Raw genomic sequence first — 27,395 nt, 5'->3', positions numbered from 1 at the left:
TGATAGTCATAAATTTAACTGTAGATTTTTAAAATTAAGATGGGACTCTGTTTTAGATACTATACCTTATTTTATGCCCTATCTTCTGAGAAAGATTTAAAAATGTGTATGTGGGGGGCACCTGGGTGGCTCAGTTGGTTAAGCATCCGACTTCAGCTCAGGTTATGGTCTCATAGTCTTGAGTTCGAGCCCAGTGTTGGGCTCTGTGCTGATAGCTCAGAGCCTGGAGTCAGCTTCAGATTCTGTTTCCTTCTCTCTCTGTCGCTCCTCCACTCATGCTTTGTCTCTCTTTCTCTCTCAAAAATAAATAATAAAAACATTAAAACAATGTGTTATGCTTGGTAGATGCCTATTAGATAACTGGTGAGTGGGTGAATCTTTAAGAAAAAAAAAGGAAAAGAAAGAACCTGCTGTTGCAGGGTCCTGCCACCAGATGGTACCATAATCCTATTGTACCTAATCTGTGCACTACAGCTGGACCTCTGCTCAAATGAGTTTATAACAATACTATTCCACAGTTATAAACATCCTAAATAGCAAAAACTGAACTTAAGAAAGATTAACCCACAGGTACTTTTTATTTTTTAAGCTTTAGAATAATTTTTAATGCATTTTCACTTGGTTTTTGTTAATTCTTTCTGGGTTTTTTTTTTTGCAATTAACTTTTTATTTTATTTTATTTTTTTACAAATAGTTTATTGTCAAGTTGGTTTCCATATAACACCCAGTGCTCATCCCCACAAGTGCCCTCCTCCGTGCACATCTCCCCCCTCCCCCACCACACCCACCAGTCCTCAGTTTGTTCTCAGCATTCAAGAGTCTCTTATGGTTTGCCTCTCTCCCTCTCCCCCACTATTTCCCCCCTTCTTCTCCCCCACGGTCCTCTGTTAAGTTCCTCCTAATCCTCCTATATGTGCAAACATATGGTATTTGTCCTTCTCTGCCTGATTTATTTTGCTCAGCATAACACCCTCAAGGCCCATCCATGTTGGTGCACATGGCCAGATTTCATTCTTTCTCATTGCCATGCAGTATTCCATCGTATAGATAAACCACATCTTCTTGATCTATTCGTCTGTTGATGGACACTTAGGCTCTTTCCATGTTTTGGCTATTGTTGAGAGTGCTATGAACATTGGGGTACATGTGCCCCTATGCATCAGCACTCCTATATCCCTTGGGTAAATTCCTAGCAGTGCTATTGCTGGGTCATAGGGGAGTTCTATTGTTTGTTAATTCTTTCTGAATCCAAGTGGTAGTTAAAAGCATTTTGTCATGATCAACTTGGCTGACTTGGAGCATAAATTTTCTGCTTTTTAGTGGCAAATTCTGTACTTTCTGTTTCAGTTACAGGTAGCCTCTTCAGTTATTTTGGGATTTTTTTTCACTTAGTACAGAGTATTTCTATTTAGCTTTTATTAACAAAATTTTAATGTGTATTTTATGCATATAGAATTAAATAATCCTGCATGTGTAAGTTATGAAGCCTTAGGACCTTATGACTTAATAAGAACCAGAACAATACTGACACTATTGAAGCTAACTGTGGGCTCCCTCCTGATCCTGTCTTTGGCCTTCTGTTGACATGTAATCTTTATCTTGAGTTTTTACTGTTCCTATACTTTTTTCCTTATAGTTTTCTTTTACTGGCTGTGTGCTTAAATATGAGATATAAAAATATCTTATTTAGTTTTGCTAATTTTTGAGCTCTAATAAATCATGTCTGTGATTAAATCCTATCACCTATGAATTACTTTATTCATCTAATAGTGTTTAAAAAATTTTTTTTAAATGTTTATTTTGAGAGAGAGAGAGAGAGAGAGAGAGACAGAGTGCCAGCTGGGGAGGGGCAGAGAGAGAGGGAGACACAGAATTTGAAGCAGGCTCTGGGTTCTGAGCTGTCAGTACAGAGCCCGACGTGAGGCTCAAACCCTGAAGTCTGATGCTTAACCGACTGAGCCACCCAGGTGCTGCCTAATAGTGTTTTCTAAGATAATACCCGTGTTATTTCAGGTAGCAAGAGTATAATTTCACAAGAGTATTATATAAGATATAATGTATTATATTCCATTTTGAAAATAAGCCACAATTTATTTATCTTTTTCCTTTTAGTGAACGTTTGGGTTGTTTACAGTTTGATGCTAATATAAATAAGTCCTATGAAAATTGTTATACATGTCTCCTGGATTGCATGTACAGGTATTTCTCTAGGGCAGGAATTGGTAAACTACTGTGCAGCAATCAAATCTAGCTTGATGTTCGTTTTTATAAATAAAGTTTTATTGTAACACAGCTATGCTCATTTGTTTATGTTTTGTCTGTGACTGTTTGCATGATAGAAAGCAGAGTTGAATTAGTAGTGACAAGGATCTCATGATCTGCAAAACCTAAAATATTTAATATCTGGCCCCTGTCAAGTTATCTGTGTTGGAGTGATTTCCTGGTAATAGGGTATGTGTATAATGTAACTTTGCAGAATCAGGAAAAATGGTTGTACCTGTTTACATTCCTACCAGCGATGTGTAGGAATTCTTCTTGCTCCATATCTTCTTGCCTTGATATTATCAGACTTTTTAACTTATGCCCATCTTTGGCATCTATGATCTTAGTTTTCATTTTCCTGATTACTAACAGCTTGAATACCTTTTGTTAAAAGTTTATTTATTTTGAGAGAGACAGAAACAGCACTAGTGGGGGAGGGATAGAGAGAGGGAGACAGAGGACCTCAAGCAGGCTCTGTGCTGATAGTGTAGAGCCCGACTTGGGGCTTGAACTCATGAAACTGAGATCATGACCTGAGCTGAAACCAAGAGTTGGATTGACTAAGCCACCCAGGTGCCGTGAATATCTTTTCATAAATCATTTGGTTACTCTATTTTATTTTTTTAAGGTAATCTCTATACCCAGTGTGAGGCTTGAATTTATAACCCTAAGATCAAGAATCTCACGCTCTACCAAAAGAGCCAGTCAGGCACCCATCGTTTGATTATTTTAAAGAAAAGTTTTATTAAGGCACAATTTAAATGCTTTAAAAATTCAACCATTTTAAATTGTATAATTCAACTAATTTGCTAACTTTATAGTAAATAATCACCACAATCCCATTAGAACATTTCTGTCATTCTAAAAATTTCCCTCATGCATATGTACCAGTAATTCCTGCTTCCATTTCTCAGTTCTGGGCACCCACTGATCAATTTTCTGTGTATATATTTCCCTTTTCTAAACATTTCATTTAAGTGGAGTCATATGATTTGTAGTCTTTTGTGTTCGGTTTCTTTCATATAGCATGATGTTTTTAAAAAATTTTTTTGTTTTTGAGAAAGAGAATGAGAAAGAGAAAGAACAAGCGGGGGAGGTGCAGAGACAGAGGGAGGCAGAGGATCCAAGCTAGATCTGCGTTGACAGCGGAGAACCCAATGTGGGGCTCATGAGATCATGAACAGGCACCCCTCCTGCTATACTCTCTCCTTGAATCTTGGAATGAGACAAACTTCAGAAATTTTTAATGTTATTGCTATTCTGAGGTACAGTATTTATTTTCATTTGTATGCCATTAAAATTATTGAAATAGTAATTCAAAGAATATGGTATTTCTACTTAATTGATCTTTTATTAATGAACATCAGTGATTCTTTCATCTTAGGAGTTTCTTTTTCTTTTATATTTTTAAAGTTATATATCTCTAATATTTTTATATCTATATTGTATACTTATGAATTTGTAATATATTGCTGTTTAACAAATCATTCCAAAGTTTAGTGACTAGAAACAATAGGAAATATTTATTATCTCTCAGTTTCTATGAGTCAGGATTTCAGAAGCATATTAGCCAGTTTTCTGGTTATGGTCTCATGAGATTACAGTCAAGGTGCTGACAAGGCTGCAGTCATCTGAAAACCTGACTGGGGTTGTAGGAGATGCTTCCAAGATGGCTCACTTGTGTGGCTGGGAAGTTGGTCCTGTCTGTTGGCAGGAAGGCTCAGTTATTGGCCACCTGGACTTCTCCACAAGACTGCTTGACTGTCTTTATGACATGGCAGTTGACTTTCTCTAGAGTAAGTGATCTTAGAGAACAGAGTAGAAATGACAATGTCTTTATGATGTAGCAGCTTTGGAAGTTACATAGCATTACTTCTCTTGTATTCTCTCACACAGATACACCTGTTACAGTGTGGGAGGGGACTAGAAGGGCGTGAATACCAGAGTGAGATCTTTGGATCCTTCTTAGAGCCTGGCTATCACTATGTTGTGTTTATATTTGTGTGTGTGTGTGTGTGTGTGTGTGTGTGTCTAAGTTTTAAAAAACTTTAAATTATTACCACTCCATTCTCATAGACTTTGTGATAGGTAGAATTTCTAAAATGGCCTTCCAAAGATGCTCTGTTGTAATCCCTGGAACCTGTGAATATGATGAGCTATTATTCCCATTATTGTGGTATGTTAATATGACACAATTGGCTTTAAGAGAGGGAGATTATCATGATCTGCTTCCATGGACCCTTGAAAACTGAGCTTTCTCTGACTAAAGAAGAGGGAGAAATCAGAAAGATTCAAAACATGAACATAGAAGAGGCCATGTGAGAAGGGATGTAGTTGGCCTCTAGAAGCAGTGAGTAGCCCTCTGATGACAGCCAGTAACGAAGCAGGAAGCTCAGACCCACAACTGCAGTGTAGTAGATTTCACTCAGCTGACAACTTGATTTTGGTTTTGTGAGACTGAGCAGAGAGCCCAGGCAAGCCTGTCTGGACTGACTGCTAACCTACAGAGGTGTGAGATAAGAAACCAGTGTTGTTTCAGGCTGTGAAGTTTGTGGTAATTTGTTACATAGCAATAGAGAACTAGTATGGTACCTACGGAGGTGTCTAATTGCATTGCACAATCTTTGTTTCTGGTTAAAAGGTCAAACCTAGAGTTGTGGATATCAGGTAGAAGGTAGATCTGGTGGAGGTGAGACAGAGGTAAGGTAACTGGTAGAGTAAACTTAGATGAGGCCTGGAGATGATTGAGGGAGTAAGAATAAGTCTGGAAACATTCTGCTGGCATTTTTATAGCTGCTCTTTCCTAACTCTAACTTCAGAATTCCCTAATTTCTTTATCCCCAGTTTTGATTTCTGTGAACTTCACTGAATCTGTGTATATGCAGTTATAGCACCAAGTGGGACTAGAGAAGCACTACTTATGCCAAAAGCAGAAGCCGCAGAGGAGAAATCAAAGAGAAACCAACACTGCTGAATCACGGATGGAACCGAACTACATACAGGGCTTTGTCCCATTCCCTGAGAACATCAAACTCCTTACTTGTGGAGTTTATAAGCAGACAATTCTGCATCTGTTATTACTGACTATTGGTAGTAAAGATATGTTTGAAATTTAAAGATTAAAAGTTTACATTATGTGGAGGTCAAATCATATGGAGCCTTCTCATAGGGGATAATGTAGATTGAATCAGTGTTTCCCTCTTTTTCATTTTCTCCCCTAAGGAGCTTTTTAGACATTTCCTTTTCTAATGAAGTCTTCCTTTCCCATGAGATTTTAATGCCATAGATATACTGTATACCTATTTATGCTTTGTGTATGTCTGTGATTTATACGTAAAAAGCATAAAATCCCCCCCCTCCCATCCCATCAAGGGTAGGTTTCACCCTTGGGGTCAAGATCACCCCTGCTGAGAAGACCTAATAAAGATGCTAATGTGATTCAGTAAAATTTATGTCGTATTTAAAAGGATCACCAAAAAAGGTGTTTTCATATTATAATCCTGAGAGCTGGTCCAAACCTCCGTCAACAAAAAGAGCTGTAACGTCTGCATATCTTCGTTCAAGAGTACCTCTGGAAGAGTAAACCTGTGAAGCGCTGCCAAATCTTCACAATATTTAAGAGGGATGATTATACCCAGATCCTTGCTCTAAATACTAAGAAAGGATGTAGCACATTTTTACATTTTTTGTATTTCCTAACGCATTTCTGTGCTTTGTTCATGATTTAAGGAGACCAGGTGTCCCCCTTGAGAGTGGGGCAGTTTTGTTTGGAAGTGACTATTCTATCCCAGAAAGGTAGGAGCAGGATACCAGAGTCCTATTTTGGCATCCTAATTTTTCCTCAGAAGAGTTAAATACACAGTTTTCTTTTTCCTTCTTATTGGCAAGGTTAGCTGTGGCCTACAAGATCACAGGAGCTACTAAGGCAGGATTGTAAACTTAAATGCCTACAAGGGCTGGACATGTAATAGAAATGCATAAACAGTGAAGTACAAGACATAAATGCTTGATTAGCCAATTTTGGCTGCTTACACTGCTTGCAACAGCAGCAGACATTTATTCTTCTTTCTCATGGGTCTGTAGGTTGGCCAAGATGGGTCTCTTCTCCTTCAAAATATAGTCAGGTTCACATCTGCTCCATGGGTAACAACAGCAGCAGGATTACCCGGGAGAAGTTTCTAGTTGGTGTTCCTTGAATATTTACCTGCAGACATGATTTGTTTATCCTGCCCAGTGATTTGAAAGGCAAGATAACCAGGCCTCTGTCCTAATACAGAAGTTTAGCAGATGTGGTTGATTGGATCATTGTTCCTGATTCTTTACTCATTTCCTGATTTAGAAATAAACATTGTTCTCCATAAATGTTTCATGGAGTCTTTTATATGGTACAGGTTATATGATTGGTAAATGAATGATTATGTTCCTTGATACTGTTTGATGTTTTTTTAACTATAAAACTTGGGGTACTTGTCATTCTCATGTCCTTCTGTGTTTTTCTGCTCTATCCCTCTCCTTTCTATTTTCCCTTCCTTCCCACGTACTTGAAAAACAGCAGTTATTAATATAAAATAAGAGAGCATGGTGGAGAGGATCCAAGGTATAAAATCTTCCAAATGTTGATGTAAAGTAATTTAAGATCTTTTTTTTTTTTTTTTTTTTTTAACAAGGTAAAGTGCTCCCTCACCTTTCTGAGATTGTTTGCTTTTGTTTGTTTGTTTTAGGATTTGGAGGATTATTTATCTTTTAAATGAATTCTGTAGGTCTGAAGACCTAAATATATTTCTACGTAATTATTGAGCAAGTGGAGACAAATGATGGGTGAAGGGTGTCATTAAAAAAAATGATATGAAGTTTCCACAAGCTCTTTTCTCAGATCAGAACCAGGCAGTCCTTAAATTTTCTCTAGTGAAGTATTGGCTTGGCAGATGGCCCCATCCTGTTGCCCCCATCTTGAATGTGGGGAGAGTTAACTTGGTTTTAGGTCCTGACAGGTTACAGGTTTCACATTCATCTCAACCATTCAGTCTCACTTAAGAGTAAAATAACTAGGATTCATTTCTACGTTAGTACAATTAGATTTTCTTTGCTTGGGAATAATCCACTTTCTGCTTTAAACTGATTATTAGTATTTACTTCCTTGTTTATAACTGGGTGATCTTTACCACTTCATCTTCTTTCAGTTCTTTTACATTTCTCAGGCAGGGTTGCAACACAGGCTCGATATAAAGCTGATTGTATTTTACTGGTGTCTTCTGTGTGTAATGTGGTATTCACTCTGAGTTTCCAAGAAGCAAATAACTAAGACTATTCTGGTTTGGCATGTTCTCTCTTCCTAACCACCATTGGAGCTGAACCTGGGAACTGAACACAACTTGAAATTTTGTGGTTTGGCTGGTAGAATTCAGAGCTAAACTATCTGAAGCTAAAAATTATTAATGTTGAAATGTTTTAACCCACTAAGTAAACCTGAAAAAATAATGAAATTTAACTCCAGTTAGCCCATCAGAATTGCATACAACATAAATTTTTTTGAGCCTAGGAAGAGAATAAAAAATATATGAAGATCTTCGATTGCTAAAGAATTAGAAATTAGTTATAGTTTAGGGGCGCCTGGGTGGCTTAGTCGGTTAAGCGTCCGACTTTCGCTTGGGTCATGATCTCGCGGTTCGTGGGTTCGAGCCCCGCATCGGGCTCTGTGCTGACTGCCAGCTCAGAGCCTGGAGCCTGTTTCAGTCTGTGACTCCCTCTCTCTCTGACCCTNAAAACATTAAAAAAAAAAAAAATTAAAAAAAAAAAAAAAAGAAATTAGTTATAGTTTAAAGTAAATGTAATTATCCAACTTTGAATGCAAAGTAAAAACAAAACAAAACAAACCCAGAAATCTTATAATGTTATTCACATAATGTTTGACTTTTCCCAAGACTTCACTGAATAGTACCTGGAAATAATGAAGTAGAAAAAATGCCAGTTATATTTGTTTAACTTTTCAGATTTTTTACATGTTTTCTTTAAAGATGAAATAATAGAATACGTTACATTTTTATGGGACTTGATATGTTAACTGAATGTTTTCATATATATCATCTTAATTAAAATGGTGACTTTTTTACCTTTTCACTAAAAATCACAAAGCTTTAATGGGTTTAAGCTCATTAAATCTTAGAACATAATCTAAAACCTGGCGTGTAGATAATATGTGTAGAAAGGCAGTGCTCTATTCCTTCATTAGTTAGCACTCTGAGGAGTAACCATTTTTCATTGTCTAGATCCACTTTCAACTTTTGCTGACAAGTTTCCTTTCCTCTGATACCTGATGATTAACTTGATCCATGCTGTCTTTGACAATGGCTAAAAGGTCCATGAAGAGTGGGGCTCTTTAAAACTAGCAGTTTCTAAAGTAGAGGATGTAAGATGTTCCATTAGGTTGTGGGAACATTTTTTTTTTGAATTTTTATTGGTATTTCAGCCTAAAAAGTGAAATAAACCTTAATTAGTATTTAATACATAGATTGATGGTGGCATCCTTACTTGTTCTGTATGTCAGACTGTCATGTGTCAGGTGTAGTTCATGAGGAAATGATAACAGAAGGTTGACAGAGGCACCTTGCAGTACCTTTATTTTCGATATACTGGGATGAATTGTAGTTCTGCATGTACCTAGTTAGGTGGATTTTGGATTTAATTAAGCCAAATCTCATGAAACAGACAAATGTCATAAAAAGAGTCCTGCAAAGAAACTATATATTGAAGACTGTACTATAGTGTGCTAGAAGTGAACCATATGCATAGGCAAATCAGAGCTTATGATTCTCCCGGGACTGATAAAGTGAAAGTTAGTGACAATCTGATTCCATCTGAGAAGGCATCCAAAAAAAAATTGAAATTCTAAAGACAATTTGATATATGGAATTATATCCATTATCATTAATAATGAAACTTTCACTGTTATTTTGTCCCGTGAAATACTGAGTAATGATAGTAGGAAGCCATCGTAATTAAGTAACACATAGGATAGGAAGACAAACTTCCATAAGTTTTACAGTGACATTTAAAGTCACGTGATACAGGGGCACCTGGGTGGCTCAGTTGGTTGAGTATTTGACTCTTGATTTTGGCTCAGGTCATAACTCCAGGGTTGTGGGATCGAGCCCTGTGTGGGGCTCTGCTGTGAGCATGGAGCCTGCTTAAGAGTCTCAGTCTCTCTCTCTCTCTCTTTCTCTTTCTCTCTCCCTCCCTCCCTCCCTCCTCATCCACCTCTCCCCTCACCTCTTTCTCTCTAAAATAAGAAAAAAATGCTAAAGTCCTATGATACATAAGTCAATATCTAGGAAGACTTTACTAAAATTAATAATAGATATTTAAAAGCCTCTTTTGAATTTTCTTAATAGTAAAAGACCAAATGTAATAAATTATTAACATAATAGGAACACAGTGTCCTTCCTTATAGTAAAATGAATGAAATAAAACATAGGAAACAATATGGCAACAACTTAAATGGATCCTTTTGTGAATAAATACTGTTAGAAGTTACACAGGAATCTGTAGAGGTGCTTTGAAGCATTAAGGATTAAAACAGGTTTTTCAATATAGGAAGATGCTATATAAGTAAAGAAGTCTCTACCATGACCCAGATTATCATCCTAGCTAGATTTTGTTTCAGTAATGAAATACAGGAAGAACTAAATTTTTTATGTGTGCCATTAAACTAAAGATAGGTCAGAGAAGATATATTCCCTCAAATAAACCTCCTGAACATACAATGTTTATATGAGTTCTCTAATATGAATGATTTCTTGGAACATAAAACAATGTTTCTGAGAGAATTGCCTGGGGTAATGCTAATGTTCTGACTTGGGTTTAGATTGCATATGTGTATACATTTGTTGGAACTCATGAAATGGTAAATTTAAGATTATGCAATTACTGTATGTAAAATTTACCTTATAAGAAAAAAAGAATCATGCATATTAAACTCATGTTAATGATATACATGCTGAATTGTTAGGGGTAAGTATATTGAGGTCTCTGACTTATTTTAAAATGCATGAAAAAAACCTGAGATGGAGGGATGCCTGGCTGGTTCAGTCAGTGGAACATGTGACTCTTGATCTTGGACTGTAAATTTGAGTTCCACGTTGGGTGTAGAAATTACTTAAAAATAATATCTTTTTAAAAAAACTCCAACAAAATCTGAGATGGATTGATGGATACATTAGTCTAGTCTAGTCTGGTTGTAGTAATAGTAAAAATGGTACCTAACTAAGATTCTTTAAACTTTTCTGTTGCATCCTCCTTAGGCAATCTGTAGCAACATAGAAGTTGACTATTCAACTTCAAGTTGATAACAATGGTCAGTGTTGTTAATTTTTACAAAAACCTGACTGGTTAAGTATCATCTCTATAACACTCTGTAATGAGATGGGGACTGACCATGAAAATCATTTGAATCACAAGGTCTTCTTTGGTGATCTCACAGCAAAGAGTATAAAAGAATTGTTGAAATTAAAGATGGGTGAAGCGTTTTTTTTTAAATAAAAAGATAAGATCTATCACATTTGCTGACCTTTTAAAAATGACAAGTGGCTATGTAATATGCTTCATAGCAGATTAAAAATCAACTAGCCAACCAGTGGTACACTCTTACAACATCCTTTCAAAGTAAAAGTAATGTTTTAACAATGAGTAAGAAAATACAAGTAAAACTTTGGTTTGAAAACATAATTTGTTCTGGAAACATGCTTGTAATCCAAAGCACTTGAATATCAAAGTGAATTTCAAGAACCATTGGCTCATTTATGATCATGTGATGTTGGGCATCCCACATACTACTTCTATTGCAAGACATCACTTGTTTATCAAGTTAAAATTTATTAGAAATATTTGCTTGTCTTGCAGAATACTCTCAAAACAAGTTACTTGCAATCCAAGGTTTTACTGTAATTGCCTTTTTAAAAATAGGTTAAAATGTAGTGTTTTTAAAATCATTGCTTAGAAATATTTCTTTTATGATGTTATTTTTGTTGTCAAAGATCTGTGTGTTTTATGAAAACTTTGTCATCTGCACACTTAAAAAAATTGTAACAGTATTTTCTATACTGTTGAAAAACCTTCCAAATAAAGAATTTTTATTTTTAATCCACTTGTTAAAAATCTTAAAATGTAATATCTTTTGATTGTGTGCAAGAACAGTTGATTGACATGAGGAAAGATGGAAGTTTATTAGTCAAAGTTCAATAATAGCATTTGCTATTAGATGGAAGTTATTGAAAAATGAAAATAGTAAGTACAACAAGTAATGTATTTTAAAAATTTCAGCCCTTGCATGTTTGCAGTTGTCCTTTTTCAACTATACAGCCAGGGCATTGAAGTACTGAAATGAGCAGAACTTAAGACCTGAGATTTCAAGCGCTGAATTATAAAGTAATTAAATAATAATATAATTTTATTTATTTTCATTATTATTGCTTCACTAAGTGTTAAGTTTTTATGAGAATGAAAAGATCTGTATAACTAAGAACTAAGATATGTAACTTTTTATTTTTGTTTTATTTTTAAAAAAATGTTTATTTTATTCTTGAGAGAGACAGTACCAGGAGGGAGGGGCAGAGAGAGGGAGACAGAGGATCTGAAGCAGGTTCCGTGCAGACACCAGAGAGCCCACTGTGGGGCTCGAACTCACAAATGGTGAGATCATGACCTGAACTGAAATCAAGAGTCAGATGCTTACCTGACTGAGCCACCCAGGCACCCATTTTTTTTTGAAACTATTTTTAAATGCTTATTTTTTGATCCCTATTTTGTGTATATTTTATATTATGTGAAGTGTATTAATAAAATAATATGTGTCTAATATATATGTGTATATATATACTGGAAGACCATACTAAATTTTGTTTGTCCATTTTCAGTTTGTCAGACTATGTAATCAAAAAGTTTGGAGAGATGCCTGGGTGACTTAGCTGGTTAAACATGTGACTCTTGATCTTGACTCAGGTCACGATCTTACTGTTCATGAGTTTGAGCCCTGCATTTGGCTCTGCGCTGACAGCCCAGAGCCTGCTTGGGATCCTCTCTCTCTCTGCCCCTTCCTCTCCCCCTGCTTCCTGCCCCCCTGGCAGAATAAATAAACATTAAAAAATGTTTGTAAAAAAAGTTTGGCAATCTCTTTTCACTTACCACTCATGATCTGGCAAACTGTTATTGGTAGCAACAATTTATTCTGAAAGTCTAAATCACTTTTAAAGATTATAATAAATCAGCACAGAGTTTCTAACTTTTGTTAGAAGAAACTTTGTTTTTTAGTGTTTAGCCTTGATAAAGGAAGATTAGCTTTAGTCTAAATTTTTATTTATTTATGATTATTATTTAAATGTTTATGTATTTATTTTGAGAAGGAGACAGAGAACTTGAGCAGTGGAGGGCAGAGAGGAAGAGAGAATACCAAGCAGGCTCCGCACAGTCAGCATGGAGCCTGATGCAGGGCTTGATCCCACACGCCGCAAGATCATGACCTAAGTCAAAATCAAGAGTTGGATGGTCAACCGAACCACCCAGGATCCCCTAGTCTAAATTTAAAACAGTAGTTCTCAAAAGTGTACAGCAGCATAAGCAGCACTTGGGAATTTATTAGAAATGTAAATTCTCAGACCACATCCCAGACCTACTGAACCAGAGATTCCTGTTAATAAGCTTGCCAGGTAATTCCAGTGCTCACTTAAGTTTGAGAACAACTGGCATAAATGATGTAGACTCACGAGTCATCCCTTCTTATTTCTTCTTACTTCATGATGTATCTGAGACACTTTATTCATATTTGTAGTCTGTCTTAGTCTTAGCTCAGACTTTTTCCTCTCTTCTTGAGATTGTTTTCTCTCCTCTTCCTCTTCAGTTCTTTTCCCTGCCTTTGTGAAAGATTGTGTTAAAAGCATTAATTTTATTTTAACAAAAGGGATAGTGTTTTGGTTCTTAAAGTTTGGATGCCATAGCCAATGTGACAAATAATGTATGTTTAAAGGGGTATTTTTTAACATTTTCAAATTTTTGTTAACTACTTCTAGTTGACTTGAATATGCATGTTTATGAATTTTCCTATTTTTTTCCATCTCTAACTCTCCTGACTTCACATTTTATAATTGTAGAATAGCGTTTCACAAAGTAAAATTTCAAAACACACACTTCCAAGTATGAGTCATCTAGGTTCAAAAATTGTTGAATTTTGTCACATTTGTTTTATCTTTCTTTGTACACACACACACATATGTGCGTGTGTGCATGCCTTTTTTTTCCTTTTTGCTAAAGCATTTGAAAATAAATTGTATACATCAGCACTCTTTACTGCTAAATTCTTTACTCTTCAGAAAAGATCAAAGGAGCTTTTTAGGGGACTAGTACAAAATTGTTCTAAAAGGCTAATTCATGAGAAATGCTAAACCAATTATTAAAGCCTCTTAAATATTTTCAGTTACCTTCTATAAATGTCTTAATAAGGAAAAGATATAGACCTCTCAGTTCTGAATGTAGAAATGTACCCTGTAGCCTCTCTCAACCAAAGCTTTTCATCTGAGTTACAGAACACAGAGTGTGATTTGAAGTGACTGTTTTCTCATTTCTCCCACGGATAGTGTATAACTAGTACCAATCCAGATGCACAGGGGAGAAGTTAATTCCTTACATACAATAGATGTATTAAAATGTTCTCTCTGAGGAACACCTGGGTGGCTCAGTTGGTTAAGTGTCTGACTTTGGCTCAGGTCATGCTCTCACGGTTCATGAGTTCGAGCCCCGCGTTGGGCTCTGTGCTGACAGCTAGCTCAGAGCCTGGAGCCTGCTTCCGATTCTGTGTCTCCCTCTCTCTCTTACCCTCCCCTGCTCATGCTCTCTATCTCTCTCTCAGAAATAAATAAAAAACATTAAAAAAAATTTAAAATGTTCTCTCTGAGAACCCAGGTTAGTGGGACTGTCCGTGTGGCATGTTCTTAAAAGAATTTTGCTTTGACTCGCTTGTGATGCTTATTCAGAAAACTTTTTTTTTTTTTTTTTTTAGATTACAGGCCCACCAGGTTGTGGAAAAACTCAGTTTTGTATAATGATGAGCATTTTGGCCACATTACCCACCAACATGGGAGGATTAGAAGGAGGTGTCGTATACATCGACACAGAGTCAGCATTTAGTGCTGAAAGGTGGGAGATTTTATTATTTTCCATTGTAATGCTTAATTTTGTAACTTACTTATAGTACCTGACATTTTCAAACAGGTTAACATTCACCTTTTCTCTGTGAGAATTCAAAATGCTAGATACTGTTTTAAATGAATTTTCCTGGGGTGGAGGGAGAGGGGAAGGGAGGTGATGGACATGGAGGAGGGCCCTTACTGGGATGAGCACTGGGTGTTATATGGAAACCAACTTGACAATAAACTAGAATTTTGACTAGCTTATTTAAACTAAAATAAATGAATTTTCCTTTTAAAATTAACCCAGGAGGTTTCTTTTTGTCTTTTCCATCCCTTTGTCATTGGTTTAAGTTCTTGGATTAGCTGTGTTTTGTAAAAAGTCAGGAAGAAAGAAGTTTAAGAAACAGGGAGGGATGGGGTACCTGAGTGGCTCAGTCGGTTAAGCATCTGACTTTGACTCAGGTCATGATCTTGCAGTCTGTGAGTTCTAGCCCCGTGTCGGGTTCTGTGCTGACAGCTCAGAGCCTGGAGCCTGCTTCTGATTCTGTGTCTCTTTCTCTGCCCCTGCCCCCTACCCCATCCATGCTCTTTCTCTCTCTCGAAAATAACTAAAAAAAAAGAAAAAAGAAAGAAAAGGAAAAAAGAAACAGGGAGGGATGAAAGTGAAAAAGACAAAAGGTAAGCTGCTTTGTCACTAATTTCTAGTTGGAGGTAAAATACTAGTGAATGGAAAAGTTGGAAATTTAAAAATATTTTTTGATTGAGAAGTGTTTCACTTTAATCTTTGTCGTAGTATTGTATTAAACGTAAAAAACGCACTGAATGTGTATTTATGCTTGGAAAGAAAATATTTCCTTACTTTGCAGACTCTTTTTTTTTTTAATGTTTTATTTATTTCTAGGAGAGAGAGAGAGACAGCATGAGCAGGGGAGGGTCAGAGAGAGAGGGAGTCACAGATCTAAACAGGCTCCAGGCTCTGAGCTGGCAGTCAGCACAGAGCCTGACGTGGGGCTCGAACCCACGAACCACGAGATCATGACCTAAGCGAAAGTCGGATGCTTAACCGACTAAGCCACCCAGGTGCCCCAATATTTCCTTACTTTGGCAAGGACCTTTAACATTCTATGAGAGAGTCACTGGATTATTTGTGTAATTCTGTACACCTGAAAATAAGTCTGGTTTCCCTCTACCCCTGCTCTGATTGACATTCATGAGCAGGAAGGAGTACTTAGAGGTCTGGAGACTGATTCAATTCTGTTCTTTTAGTCAAGGTTTAGTTCTTTGAGTCTTTCTATAACTGTGTCATTCTGTGCAATTATGTCATTATGAATCACATCTCTCTCTTATTTCTAAGAATGCTAGTTAGAGAGAAGTATATTCCCTGACCAGATAAGTTCTAAATGGATTATTTTGCCTGGGGCTTATTTGCTTTCTTCTACATTTCTTGGTTATGTATTCGAAGTATATGCCACTTGTTTGTCAGCTTTTTGAGTTTGTGTTATATCTTTGTATCTTCAAAGCCAAAATTAGTGACTGATACATATTAACTGCTGGCAGAATGTTTGATAAATGAATGAATTGACAGGCATTAGTCTCATAATGTGAAATCCAGACACCATTTTCTGCTAAAAGGAATGAGGATTCGTTGGGGAAATGGCTGGTTCTAGCACTGGTACAGGAAAATTTTAAGTTGAGTCTGAAACATCATGTCAGGTAACAAGAGAGCCATCAAAGACTACTTAAGGGAGTGTCAGAAGGACTCAGGAATCAACCTGAAGAGGCTCCTGCCTGCTAAAGATGAGACAAATAGACCGTCAATAAGAATAGTAATGATAGTAGATTAAAACCCATGAAATATGTTTAAATTCATGAGTCTATGATATTAAGAAATGAAAAACAACTAATCAGTATTGGAAAATTCTGGAGAAGCAACTCATTATTTTGAGGTGAGTTTTTAAAAAAGGAAATCAAACATCTATTCTTTCTCTGTATGAACTCTATTGCTGAATAGCAAATAGGTCTTTTTAAAAAATGTATGTTTGTTTTTGAGAGAGAGAAAGTGCATGCATGTGCATGGCAGAGTGACAGAAAGAGAGGACACAGGATATGAAGCAGGCTCTGTTCTTAAAGCAGAAAGCCCAGTGTGGGGCTCAAACTCATGAACTATGAGTTCATGACCTGAGCCCAAGTCAGATGCTCAACTGACTGAACCATCCAGGAGCCCCCAAATACTGGAGTATTCCAGTAATAAGTGAAGAAGGAATGATAGAATGTCACCAAATTACAAACCCCAACAATCTAATGCATCTAGGCATTGAATATTGTGACATAATAAGACATCCATATTTTGTCTTTGTCCTGGTTCTTCTAAATAGCTTCTAAAACCTTTGGAAAACCTGAGTTTATGCTAATGAAGTGACTCTTGGTGGGCTCCTGGATGGTTTCACATGGGAGCTGGTTGCCAATCATGTGATTAATAGTGTTGAAACTTTCAGCCTCACCCTTTACCCCTCTTCCCCTGCCACCCTCAACCTCTGAGGAAGGGAAAGAGGCTGGTAACTGATTAATTGCCAGTGGCCAATGCTTTAATCAACACTGCCTATGTAGTGGGATCTCTACAAAAATTTCTAAATGCTAGAGTTTGGAGAGCCTCTGGGTTGGTGAACACAGCAACATGCTGGGAGTGTGGTGTGCCATGTAGTCCTCCCCAATCTTTTCCTGAGTTGTATCTTATATTCTTTGTAATAACTTGGTAATAGTAAATAAAGTACCTTTCTGAATTCTGTGTGCCATTCTGGCAAATCAGTGAACTTGAGGGTGTGGGAACTCATGATTTGTAGTTGCTCAGTTGGTCACAAGTGCCAGAGGCCTGGGACTTGGCGTTTAGTGTCTTACATGGGGGAGGGGGGCAATCTTGTGGGTCTGACCCCTTAAACTGTGAGATCTGAGTTAACTCCTGATAGTTAAGTGTCAGATTCCCGCTTGGTGTTCATAGGGAGTTGAAGAATTGCTTGGTATGGAAAACCTAAACATTTGGTGTCAGAAATGTTGTGAGTAAAAACAGTTCATAAACATAAAAGGCAACTAGACTTACAAAAGAAGTTATTCCTCCTGATGGAAGAATAGTCAAGCCTGAATGTGATCAAGCTTTCAGATCCAACTACCAGTTTACAACATATACGGAGAAGAGAGGAATGTGTTAAATCAACACTGGAGGGATGTAGTCAGCAAAATGCAAACTGTGGGAAATGACAGAACAAACAACCACGTTTTTTAATTGTTAAGATTAAAAAAAAAGTTAGAGGAGCAATCTTTGGATTAAAAGATTTGAAAGATATATTGGTCTCATCATGTTTTACACCTTAAACTTATACAATATAATATGCCAGTTCTCTTTTTTTTAAAATTTTTTTAATGTTTTATTTATTTCTAGGAGAGAGAGAAAGAGAGAGAGAGAGTGTGAGCAGGGGAGGGTCAGAGAGAGAGGGAGTCACAGACTGAAACAGGCTCCAGGCTCTGAGCTGGTAGTCAGCACAGAGCCCGACGCGGGGCTCGAACCCAAGAACCGTGAGATCATGACCTAAGCGAAAGTCGGACGCTTAACCAACTAAGCCACCCAGGTGCCCCCAGTTCTATCTCAATAAAGCTGGGGATAAAAGTTGTATTGATCAGTTGTAATGTGATGAACTTATTTGAATCTTAAGCAAATAAATGGTTAAGAAAAAAAAGAACAAAAGTATACACATATATGAGACCGCTGGAAATCTGAACACTAAAATGTACTTGATGCTAACACTGGTAAAGACACTGGTTAACTCAGGTTGTTCAAATGAAAGGTATTTTTAAAATGTCAATGACTAACCTTCAACTAAGAAACCAAAGGCAAACTGGAAATGAGGTAAAATTTTAGTCCCTTTATTGAAATTATGTTTCATAATTCTCAAGGAACCTTTATGAAGGTCATTTGGGGATAGGGGTTGAAATTTATATTGTTTTTACTTTTCTATTCTCCACAAGGCGTGAAGAGTGTGGTTGCCTGGCTGCCACATGGATTGCCTTCTGAGGTGTGGTGATAGGTTCAGGTGGAATCAAAAGTACCAGTCCTTTTTTTTTTTTTTTTTTATACTTGCTTTCTACTTTTATTCTTTTTTTTTCTTTTTTTTTTTTTTTTTTACAAATAGTTTATTGTCAAATTAGTTTCCACATAACACTCAGTGCTCATCCCCAAAGTGCCCTCCTCCATGCCCATCCCCCCCTCCCCCCCACATCCATCAGTCCTCAGTTTTTGTCAGCATTCAAGAGTCTCTCATGGTTTGCCTCTCTCCCTTTCCCCCACCATTTCCGCCCTTCTTCTCCCCCTTGTTCCTCCGTCAAGTTCCTCCTAATCCTCCTATACGTGCAAACATATGATATTTGTCCTTCTCTGCCTGACTTATTTCGCTCAGCATAACACCCTCAAGGTCCATCCATGTTGCTACACATGGCCAGATTTCATTGTTTCTCATTGCCATGTAGTATTCCATGGTACAGATAAGCCACATCTTCTTGATCCATTCATCTGTTGATGGACGCTTAGGCTCTTTCCATGTTTTAGCTATTGTGGAGAGTGCTGCTATGAACATTGGGGTACATGTGCTCCTATGCCTCAGCATTTCTGTATCCCTCAGGTAAATTCCTTACCAGTCCTCTTTTAACAAACTGTCTTCTGGAGTTTGTCATGGCAGGTCAGAGGACGGAGCTGGCTCTGTATTACCTGGTCACACTTCACTTGTGCCGTTATGGGACTGCTTGACCCCTATTTGGATTTATTGGGGAAGGTTCATGAATCAGTTAGGAAAGCTTTCTGCTGCAAGTAACTGAATACCCAGCCAAGAGTGAGTGGGTGGTTGCAGGCACTGGTTCTGCCGTGCAGTGAAGACAGAGAGACCTAGGGCTTATATGTTTTTAGGCCTCCTATCTAGTCAGTGGGAAGGCAAAGGGCCAGCTATATGTTTTCTCAGGAAAATATGTTTTTCCCAGAAGAGCTGCCCTTTCCCCTCTGCTGATTTCCTTTTCATCCTCCAGAATTATTATCCTGTAGATCTCTCATTGGGCCACCCCCATAGGCAAGGGAGGGTGGGGAATGAGGGGGAGAAGATTGTTATAATAAGCATGATGAGCTTCCTGGGTCTCGCTAACATTGCTGCCTGAATAAAATTGGGGTTCTCATAGCAAGGAAGAGGTGGGCATGGATATGATAGGTAATTAATAGTGTCTGCCATCTCAGGATAGTTTCTGGACTTAGAGAAGAAGTAAAAGTGTGAAAATAAGAGACCTAAAAAGGAATATGTTTTAGCTTTCTGTTTGCCTCTGTATGTAGCAATGTCTTCATTTTGTGCTTACAGGCAAGCTATCTGGGGGCACCTGGGTGGCTCAATCAGTTAAGCTTTTGACTCTTGATTTAGGCTCAGGTCACGATCTCACGGTTGTGGAGATTGAGCCCTGTGTTGGGCTCTGTGCTGAGTATGCAGCCTGCTTAAGACTCTCCCTCTATCCCCTCCCCGGCTTATGCTCTCTCTCTTTAAAAAAAAAAAAAAGATTTGCATACAGAGAATTTAGGGTGAATGATAAAAAGTGGAAAATAATTTTGGTTAATAAATTGATAGATAGCCTTTTTATCAAGAAGGAAGGAGAAAACAGGAGTAAATAAAAATTACTTAAGTTAAAAATGCATTAAAAACAAAGATAGAAAATTTTGCAGGTAATATGCTTAAAAGCGCTTTGGAAAGATGAGATCTATTTTTTAAAGCAATACACTAGCTTTTTAAAAATTTATCTTTGAGAAGATAATCTAAAATAGTGGGTTAAGCATGTTTGTTTACCATAGACTGAAATTATATCTCCAGACTGATTAATAATTATATAATAGTAGAGTCTGCTACCAAACCCTCAGGTATTTGGGGACTGCCTCGGGGGGAGGAGAGTGCTAAGCAGGCAGAGCTCTGTGTCCCCCTTTCTGGCTGATTCAGAAAAGCCTGTTTTTATTTGTTTACCCTGTTGGACTTATGCTTAAGATCTGAAGTAGTCTTAGACAAACTCTGCTTATATATATTTTGAAAGTATAGATAAATATATTAATCTAGTGACCTGTATACAATTTTGGCAACTGTGAGGATTCTGGTATATGTGAATTGAGTGAATACTGTATTATCCCTATTGGAGATAATTAGGAATAGATGGAACCAGAGGTGAAGAATAAAAGAAAGAAGGTGATATGGACGGTAAGTAATAATAGAGGGTTTCAAAATACAATTCTGGGAGAAACAAAATGGATAAAGGAAGATAAAACTAGGTCTTAGAATTGCAAGTGGATTTGTGTGTGAGGAAAACCGAGGGACTGAAACAAGAGATGGGTCCTGGCACTCTGGAGGTGTGGATCTGGGGAGGTGGAATATGGGGTTGGAAATTTAGGAGATGGAAGTGGGTAGTCTTGAGTTGTCTTGAAGTCAGAAAAGCTTTGAAAACTGGGAAGAAATATTTGGGAGGAAGACATTAATCAAATAATCACAAACATGTAAAATTGTAACGATTCAAACTAACTATACAAAGGAGAGGTGTGTGTTGTATTGTATCATACTGTGTGGAAGCAGTGGCCAAGCTTAGATCTGAAGAACTGCATGTCACCTCTCAAGGTGCCAAGTACCCCGCAACCAATTCCTACTAGACTCTTTAGAGTGTCACTCTTTCTGAATTTCAGTGTGTCAAGAGGGAGGCATGCGGTGGTAGTGGCCAGCCATGACTTTAACTCATTATAAAGGCAATTACCAGTGTGGTCTTAGGGCCATTTAGTTATTTGTTTGTTGGCATGAATCCAGGATCTTTGACCTAGGGGGCAAACAATGGGGGAGATCAGTTCCCTCTTCCCATTTTTTGAGATGATTTCATGAATCTGGGTAGGTTTTTCTTCATCTAATTTCAGCTGCCTTATCATTTGTGAATCTAGGTGAATTAGTGAGGAGGGAAATCTTGAAGAGGCTCTAAGTTAAGTTAGAATATGAAATTAGTAATAAGTACTTAGTACTAAACAAAACTTTGGGATTTTCTGGAACCTGTAAACAACTAATAGATTCACATTCTTATATTTATATCACAGTGCTGAACAAGTATATATACTGAAAAAATGAACAGGAAAATGTTATACATGTATAAGAAGCTTTGAGAAACCATAAACTTATATTTCAGCACATTTATGATGTTATATTTCAACTAGAACTTTGGAAAACTTTTTTTTTTAACATTAAGCATGTGTTTTGTTTCAAGTTGGCATGTGGTCACTAATGTAAAGCTTTTAACTTTCCTTTTATACAAGAACTGTGAAGTAACAGGGGGAACTAATAACAAAAACCTGGAACAAATCCAGTCTTCTCCACTTCAATGAATGGTAATTCCATTCCTCCAGATGCTCATCCAATTAGTCAAGAATTCCCTTCAGCTCCTTTTTTTTTTTTTAATGTTTAGTCATTTTTGAGAGGCAGAGTACAAGCAGGGGATGGGCAGAGAAAGAGGGGGATACAGGATTTGAAGCAGGCTCCAGGCTCTGAGCTGTCAGCACAGAGCCTATGCTGGGCTTGAACCCATGAAATGTGAGATCATGACCTGAGCCGAAGTCACACACTCAACTGACTGAGTCACCCAGGTGCCCCAGAACCTTTTTTGAACTATACCTTGAGTTTAGTAACTTCTAATCAGCTGAGCTATTCTCCAGGTCAAGTCACCATCATCTCTTATGTGGACTACTGTACTAGCTGGTCTTGCTTTCACTGTGATAGCCTCTTTTCCATTTGGTAGAGTGACTCTTTAAATAAAAAAAAAGTCAGATCATGTCACTTCTACTTCTAGATTTCTTATTTACTAAATAATGTCTAAATACCACAGACCTAAGGATCTTATGTGATCATGGCTCCTGGCTAGCACTCTGGCCTCATTTCCTTTTATTCTCCATATTGTTTCCTGTGTTTCAGCTACATTAGCCTCCTTGTCATTCCTCAGTAACCTTGGGCATCTTCTTACATCTGGGTTTTTGCACTTGTTATATATAATTCTCTTTGCCTATGCACTGCTTCACTGGATATCCAATAGTTCATTTCCCTTAAGCCATTGCTCAAGTTCACCTTATTAAAGGGCTTTCCCAGACCACTTTACATAAAATAACACTTGCTTCCCTCACAATCCCTAACAATCTGTTCCCTCATCCTGGTTCATTTTTCTTTAGAGCGCTTATTACCTAATATATAATATATATTTATTTCTTTGTCTCTCTCAGTGGACTGTAGGTTCCATGAGGAAAGTTTTGTTTTTGTTTATTTGTTTGTTTGCTTTTTTTGTTCATTGTCACATCCTTAGCACCCAGAATGGTGCCTGGCATATAGTAGGTACTCAATAAATATGTGTTGAATGAATGAATCTTAAGTACATACCTGAAAGGAATACTTTTTGTAAAACAGATGTCCACTAGATGGCATTGCTTTCAAGCTATATGTAATTAATATCTGGGAGTGAAAGATAGGATCTTTTCTGTTGTTACTCTAACCAAAAAAGATCTTTGTGATGAAGATTGCTATAAGAAGTTGCTATGATTGGTGTGAGGCATATAGATACTACATTTGTATTTAGGTTTTGGTTTATATATTTTTTAGAGATCTTTTCTAAAATAAAAAACAATTGGAGAAACTGATTATAGAAAATTTTAGCATATTGGTATGTGAATAATCATTTGGTACACTTGTTTAGCATGGTAACTGTGAGCAAAGTCAGTTTGTGTCCATACATTGACCACCTTCTTTCTGAGGGGCCTTAATGGAAGGAAAGAGCAGTCATAACTTCCAGAGTCTTTTACCACTCAAGCTGCCAGTTGAAATTCAGCCTAGTGTTGAAGCCAGAAAATTAATATTGTCTGTCAGCTGTTCAGTTCTCTTACTGATTGAGAGAAGTACTCAGTACTTAATCCACTGGGCATCCAATTTTGGAAGACTTCCATGTTTCTGACAGATGTTGCCACAGCCATCCTATTAAAAATCAGTGGGTTCCAAGTGTCAGAGCTTTTAGTTGACTTCTCTGACCAGCTCTGAATTCAACAAATACCCTAATCAAGAAATTTACACATTTTCCCCCAAACCCTTAAAATTTGCCTGTCCTGCCTTTTCCCGTTTCATCTCATTTCATCATGCTTTCACTGCTTACCTCGTTTCCTTCTTTATTCCACCCCTCATGTGTCTCTTGTACACTTTCCTTGAGTGCTCATTTGATCCATTTGTTCTTGCTCTTCAGCCATCTTTTGGTAAAGTACTGTTTCCTCTTCCTGTTCAACCCAATGATGGTTTTCTTTTCGAATTGTTCAAAATACACTTAAAAATATTATTGACCAGTTTTCTTTTTTTGTTCCTCTCTGTTTTAGCTGTTTCTTTTTCATTTCTGATTATAATATATGTGAGGAACTTATTTTGTTTCTCTCTTTAAAGTTCTCAGCCTCTTCTTAGGACTCATTAACTAGAAATGAAAACACTTGTTCTTTGTACTTTTGTGTCTTTAAATGGAACATAAAGTGTAGGGTGATTTTTGTGTTTATAGTCCTTCCTTCCAGTCATCCTTGGATGGTTAAGTACCAGACTGATAAAGTATCATTTTAAATAGGAGACAGTTACACTTTGAGGTTTACACTTTTATATTTTTAACCAGAAACACTTGAAATTTCTAGTACTGAGCTCCATGTCTTATACTCTTACTGATGATATTTGCATCTGTTTCTCCTTGTCACTCCTATACTTGGCCTACTTCATACATCAGATCTAGCGTTGAGTTCAGAATTAAATAGGTAGAAAATAATTTGCTTACTAAGGAAATATTGGACAACATCCATTTGTTTAGTTAATAATTTCCTGTTTACCAAGGAGCTACTGGGATAGGATTTATTTTGTATGTATTAAGTTTTAACTGAGAAAGCATGTTTTTCTGTTCTGAGACATGGAGACTTACTGATATTTGATTGTTAGAGTGATAATACTATATATTTGTTCAAGTACCTTTCTTTTATCCATGATGATGAAATCATTTTTCTTATTTACTAAACATGTCTTATAGCTGTTAGTCAAATGATCAATTATTAAAAAACAATGCTCTGCTAATCTCTCTAAGTGATTATAACAGATAGCTTACATTAAAAATTTTTTTAATGTTTTTTTATTTTTGAGAGAGAGATATATATATAGAGAGCATGAGCGGTGGAGGGGCAGAGTCAGATGGAAACACAGAATCCCGAGCAGGCTCCAGGGTCTGAGCTGTCAGCACAGAGCCCCATGTGGGGCTTGAATCCATGAACTGTGAGATCATGACCTGAGCCGAAGTTGGATGCAGCCACCCAGGCGCCCTGGAAATAGCTTACATTTAAAAATTCTGTATTAAAGCATTTTGCTTATTCCTGCTCTATTTTTGTTCTAGTGTTACTTGTGGCTTATGAATTTCTTCAGTAAAATTCATTAGATGTTCGGCATTGTGGCCTTGAATATTATTAACTATTTTCACTTGCGCTATTTTTCCTCCCCACAGACTGATTGAGATAGCAGAATCTCGTTTTCCCAGATATTTTAACACTGAAGAAAAATTACTTTTGACAAGCAGTAAGGTTCATCTTTATCGGGAACTCAGCTGTGATGAAGTTCTACAAAGGTTTGCTGCTTTAGATTTTGGTATTTTAGTAATACTTTGAAGATTTATTTTTTGTTTTTATGCTTTCAGCTTCTGAGTGAAAGAAGTCTCTACATATGTATTAGGATTATGGGAAATAATTATTTCAATGTTCTTTATTTGCTATAGCCTATTGGATGAAATATTTCTTTAAAAAGAAAATATTAAGTAAAATGTTTTAGATTTAATTAACCATTTAGGTAGTATATCAGGTATCTTTTGTTTCATTAACAGGTTACCCCCAAATTCAGCAGCTTAAAACAGCAAATGGTGTCTTGTCTCACCTAGTATCAGAGGGTTAGGTATCTGGGAGTGCTTAGCTGAGCGTTTCTGGCTCAGGGTTGCAACAGAGGTTGCTGTCCAGCTGTTGGCAAGGGCTGTGGTTATCTCAGGGCTCAGTTGGGGCTGGACAATCTTGGATAATGCCAAGGTTACTCAGATAGTTGCTGGAAAGCCTCCCTTCCTTGCTGGCTGTTAGCCATAGACCTCTGTTTTTCACCATGTGGACCTCTCCATAGGACTGTTAACAACATGGCAACTTGCTTCCCCCAGAGAGAGTGATCTGAGAGTGGGCAAGTGAAAGAGAGCCCAAGATGGCAGCTGTAGTCTTTATAACCTGCTCTCAGAAGTGACATGGCATCATTTTGTCATATGCTGCTGGCCGTACAGACCAATATTGGTAAATGTGGAAGGGGACTGCACAAGGCTGGCAGGACAAGGTCGGAGTAAATGGGGGCCATTTTGGAGATTGGCTGCGACAAGCAGTTTTACCCTGAAATTAGCAGTATCCATAGGAGAATCAGAGAATGAAACTAGATGAAAACATTTTGGTCCATTTTCAAAAGAGTGTAGTATGTATAGAAGAGCTGGAAATAAGTTATGATTATTGAATACTTGCAGTCATTACTGTAAATTAGGGACGAACAATTTGTTATTGTTTTTAAGTTGGTTAATCTTTGCAATACCCTATTTTTTATTTATCTTAAATTTTTCCACTGTTTCACAAATTCTACTTTTGCAGAATTGAATCTTTAGAAGAAGAAATTATTTCAAAGGGAATTAAACTTGTAATTATTGACTCTGTTGCTTCTGTGGTAAGGAAGGAGTTTGATACACAACTTCAGGGCAACATGAGAGAAAGAAGTAAGTTCTTGGCAAGAGAAGCTGCCGCCTTAAAGTATTTGGCTGAGGAATTTTCAATCCCAGTAAGTTTTTTTCCCTCTCTTTTCCTTTTCTTCCCCCTTTTATGTTAAATTCACTGACTTAGAATATCAAATAATATAATTTGAAGAAAATGTAAAACAGCTAACGTGTTAAAAGTACTAATTAGTCAAACTACTAATTACTATAGTAAATATCACCATCTTCTTAAATTTGTTCCTTTGTTGGGATTATCTTTTTTCACAGTTGCAGTCTGGAGCAGATTTAAATGTTGTTTGTAAAAGTTCCTATGGTTAATCCTTTTCTTACATCTCATTGTTGACTCTCTGTGTATGTTTTGTATTACTTTGTCATACCGAGATAAATATTAACTATTAGAATTACATGGAATTACCTGTGTCTATTTCTGTAGTTTCTTTTATGGCATATTTGTCAGTTTGATAAATATTTTAGTTTTAGATATTATGTTATTGTGTTCAGTGCTGTCTTGGACAGTGTAGGATTTGGTTTGTTCCAAATGGCCAGTGGTTGACTATGACATTTTGGAGTGTTGGGAGTGACAGTAATGAAAGTGTCAGTAAGGAAACCTTGAGAGATTGCAGTTGACACCACTTTCCATGGTGGGAATTGTGATGAGGAAATCTGAAGACGTGGGCATTATGCAAGGGTTTGTGGTTGGTCAGCTACAAGACGTATGTGTGTGCTGATGGCTTTCCCATTGGCCGCGCATGGGAGCGTTCTGCTTGTTCCGCAGCCCCACCAACATTTAGTACTGTCAGGCTTTTTAGTTTTATCCAGACATCATCTTGACTGAAGATGCGAAAATTCCTTAAACTGATATCAAACTTGGTTATATTATAATTTTTAGATTTGTGTTCGGAAAATAAATAGCCTGGATCTTTGTAATATGAACTAAGACTGTGAACTACCACGCAGCCTTAGAGATTTATAAACCCAGGCAAGAAATCAAAAGGGAACATGTGGCATACAAAAAGGTCTACATTTCTTAATGGCTTTTTAATTCATATTTTGGATTATATGATGTAATTCCTGGTGAAGTCAAGAGCTGTAAAGTTTATT

General features: G+C 37.1%; 1 protein-coding gene across 1 annotated transcript in view; it reads left to right on the top strand.

Moving 5' to 3' along the window:
* Window positions 1-27,395, top strand: part of RAD51B (RAD51 paralog B) — a 568,552-nt gene that overhangs the window by 12,339 nt on the left and 528,818 nt on the right. Inside the window, exons 5-7 of the mRNA XM_039240745.1 lie at window positions 14,306-14,442; window positions 25,017-25,136; window positions 26,176-26,359. Coding sequence (XP_039096676.1) covers window positions 14,306-14,442; window positions 25,017-25,136; window positions 26,176-26,359 — 441 coding nt within the window. The remainder of the gene's footprint in view (window positions 1-14,305; window positions 14,443-25,016; window positions 25,137-26,175; window positions 26,360-27,395) is intronic.

The sequence above is a fragment of the Hyaena hyaena genome, unplaced genomic scaffold (genome assembly GCF_003009895.1).
Source record: "Hyaena hyaena isolate Hyena2069 unplaced genomic scaffold, ASM300989v1 scaffold_179, whole genome shotgun sequence".
In the NCBI taxonomy this organism is placed as follows: Eukaryota; Metazoa; Chordata; class Mammalia; order Carnivora; family Hyaenidae; genus Hyaena; species Hyaena hyaena.
The sequence above is the reverse complement of the archived record's forward strand: the minus strand, read 5'-3'. Positions and strand labels throughout refer to the sequence as shown.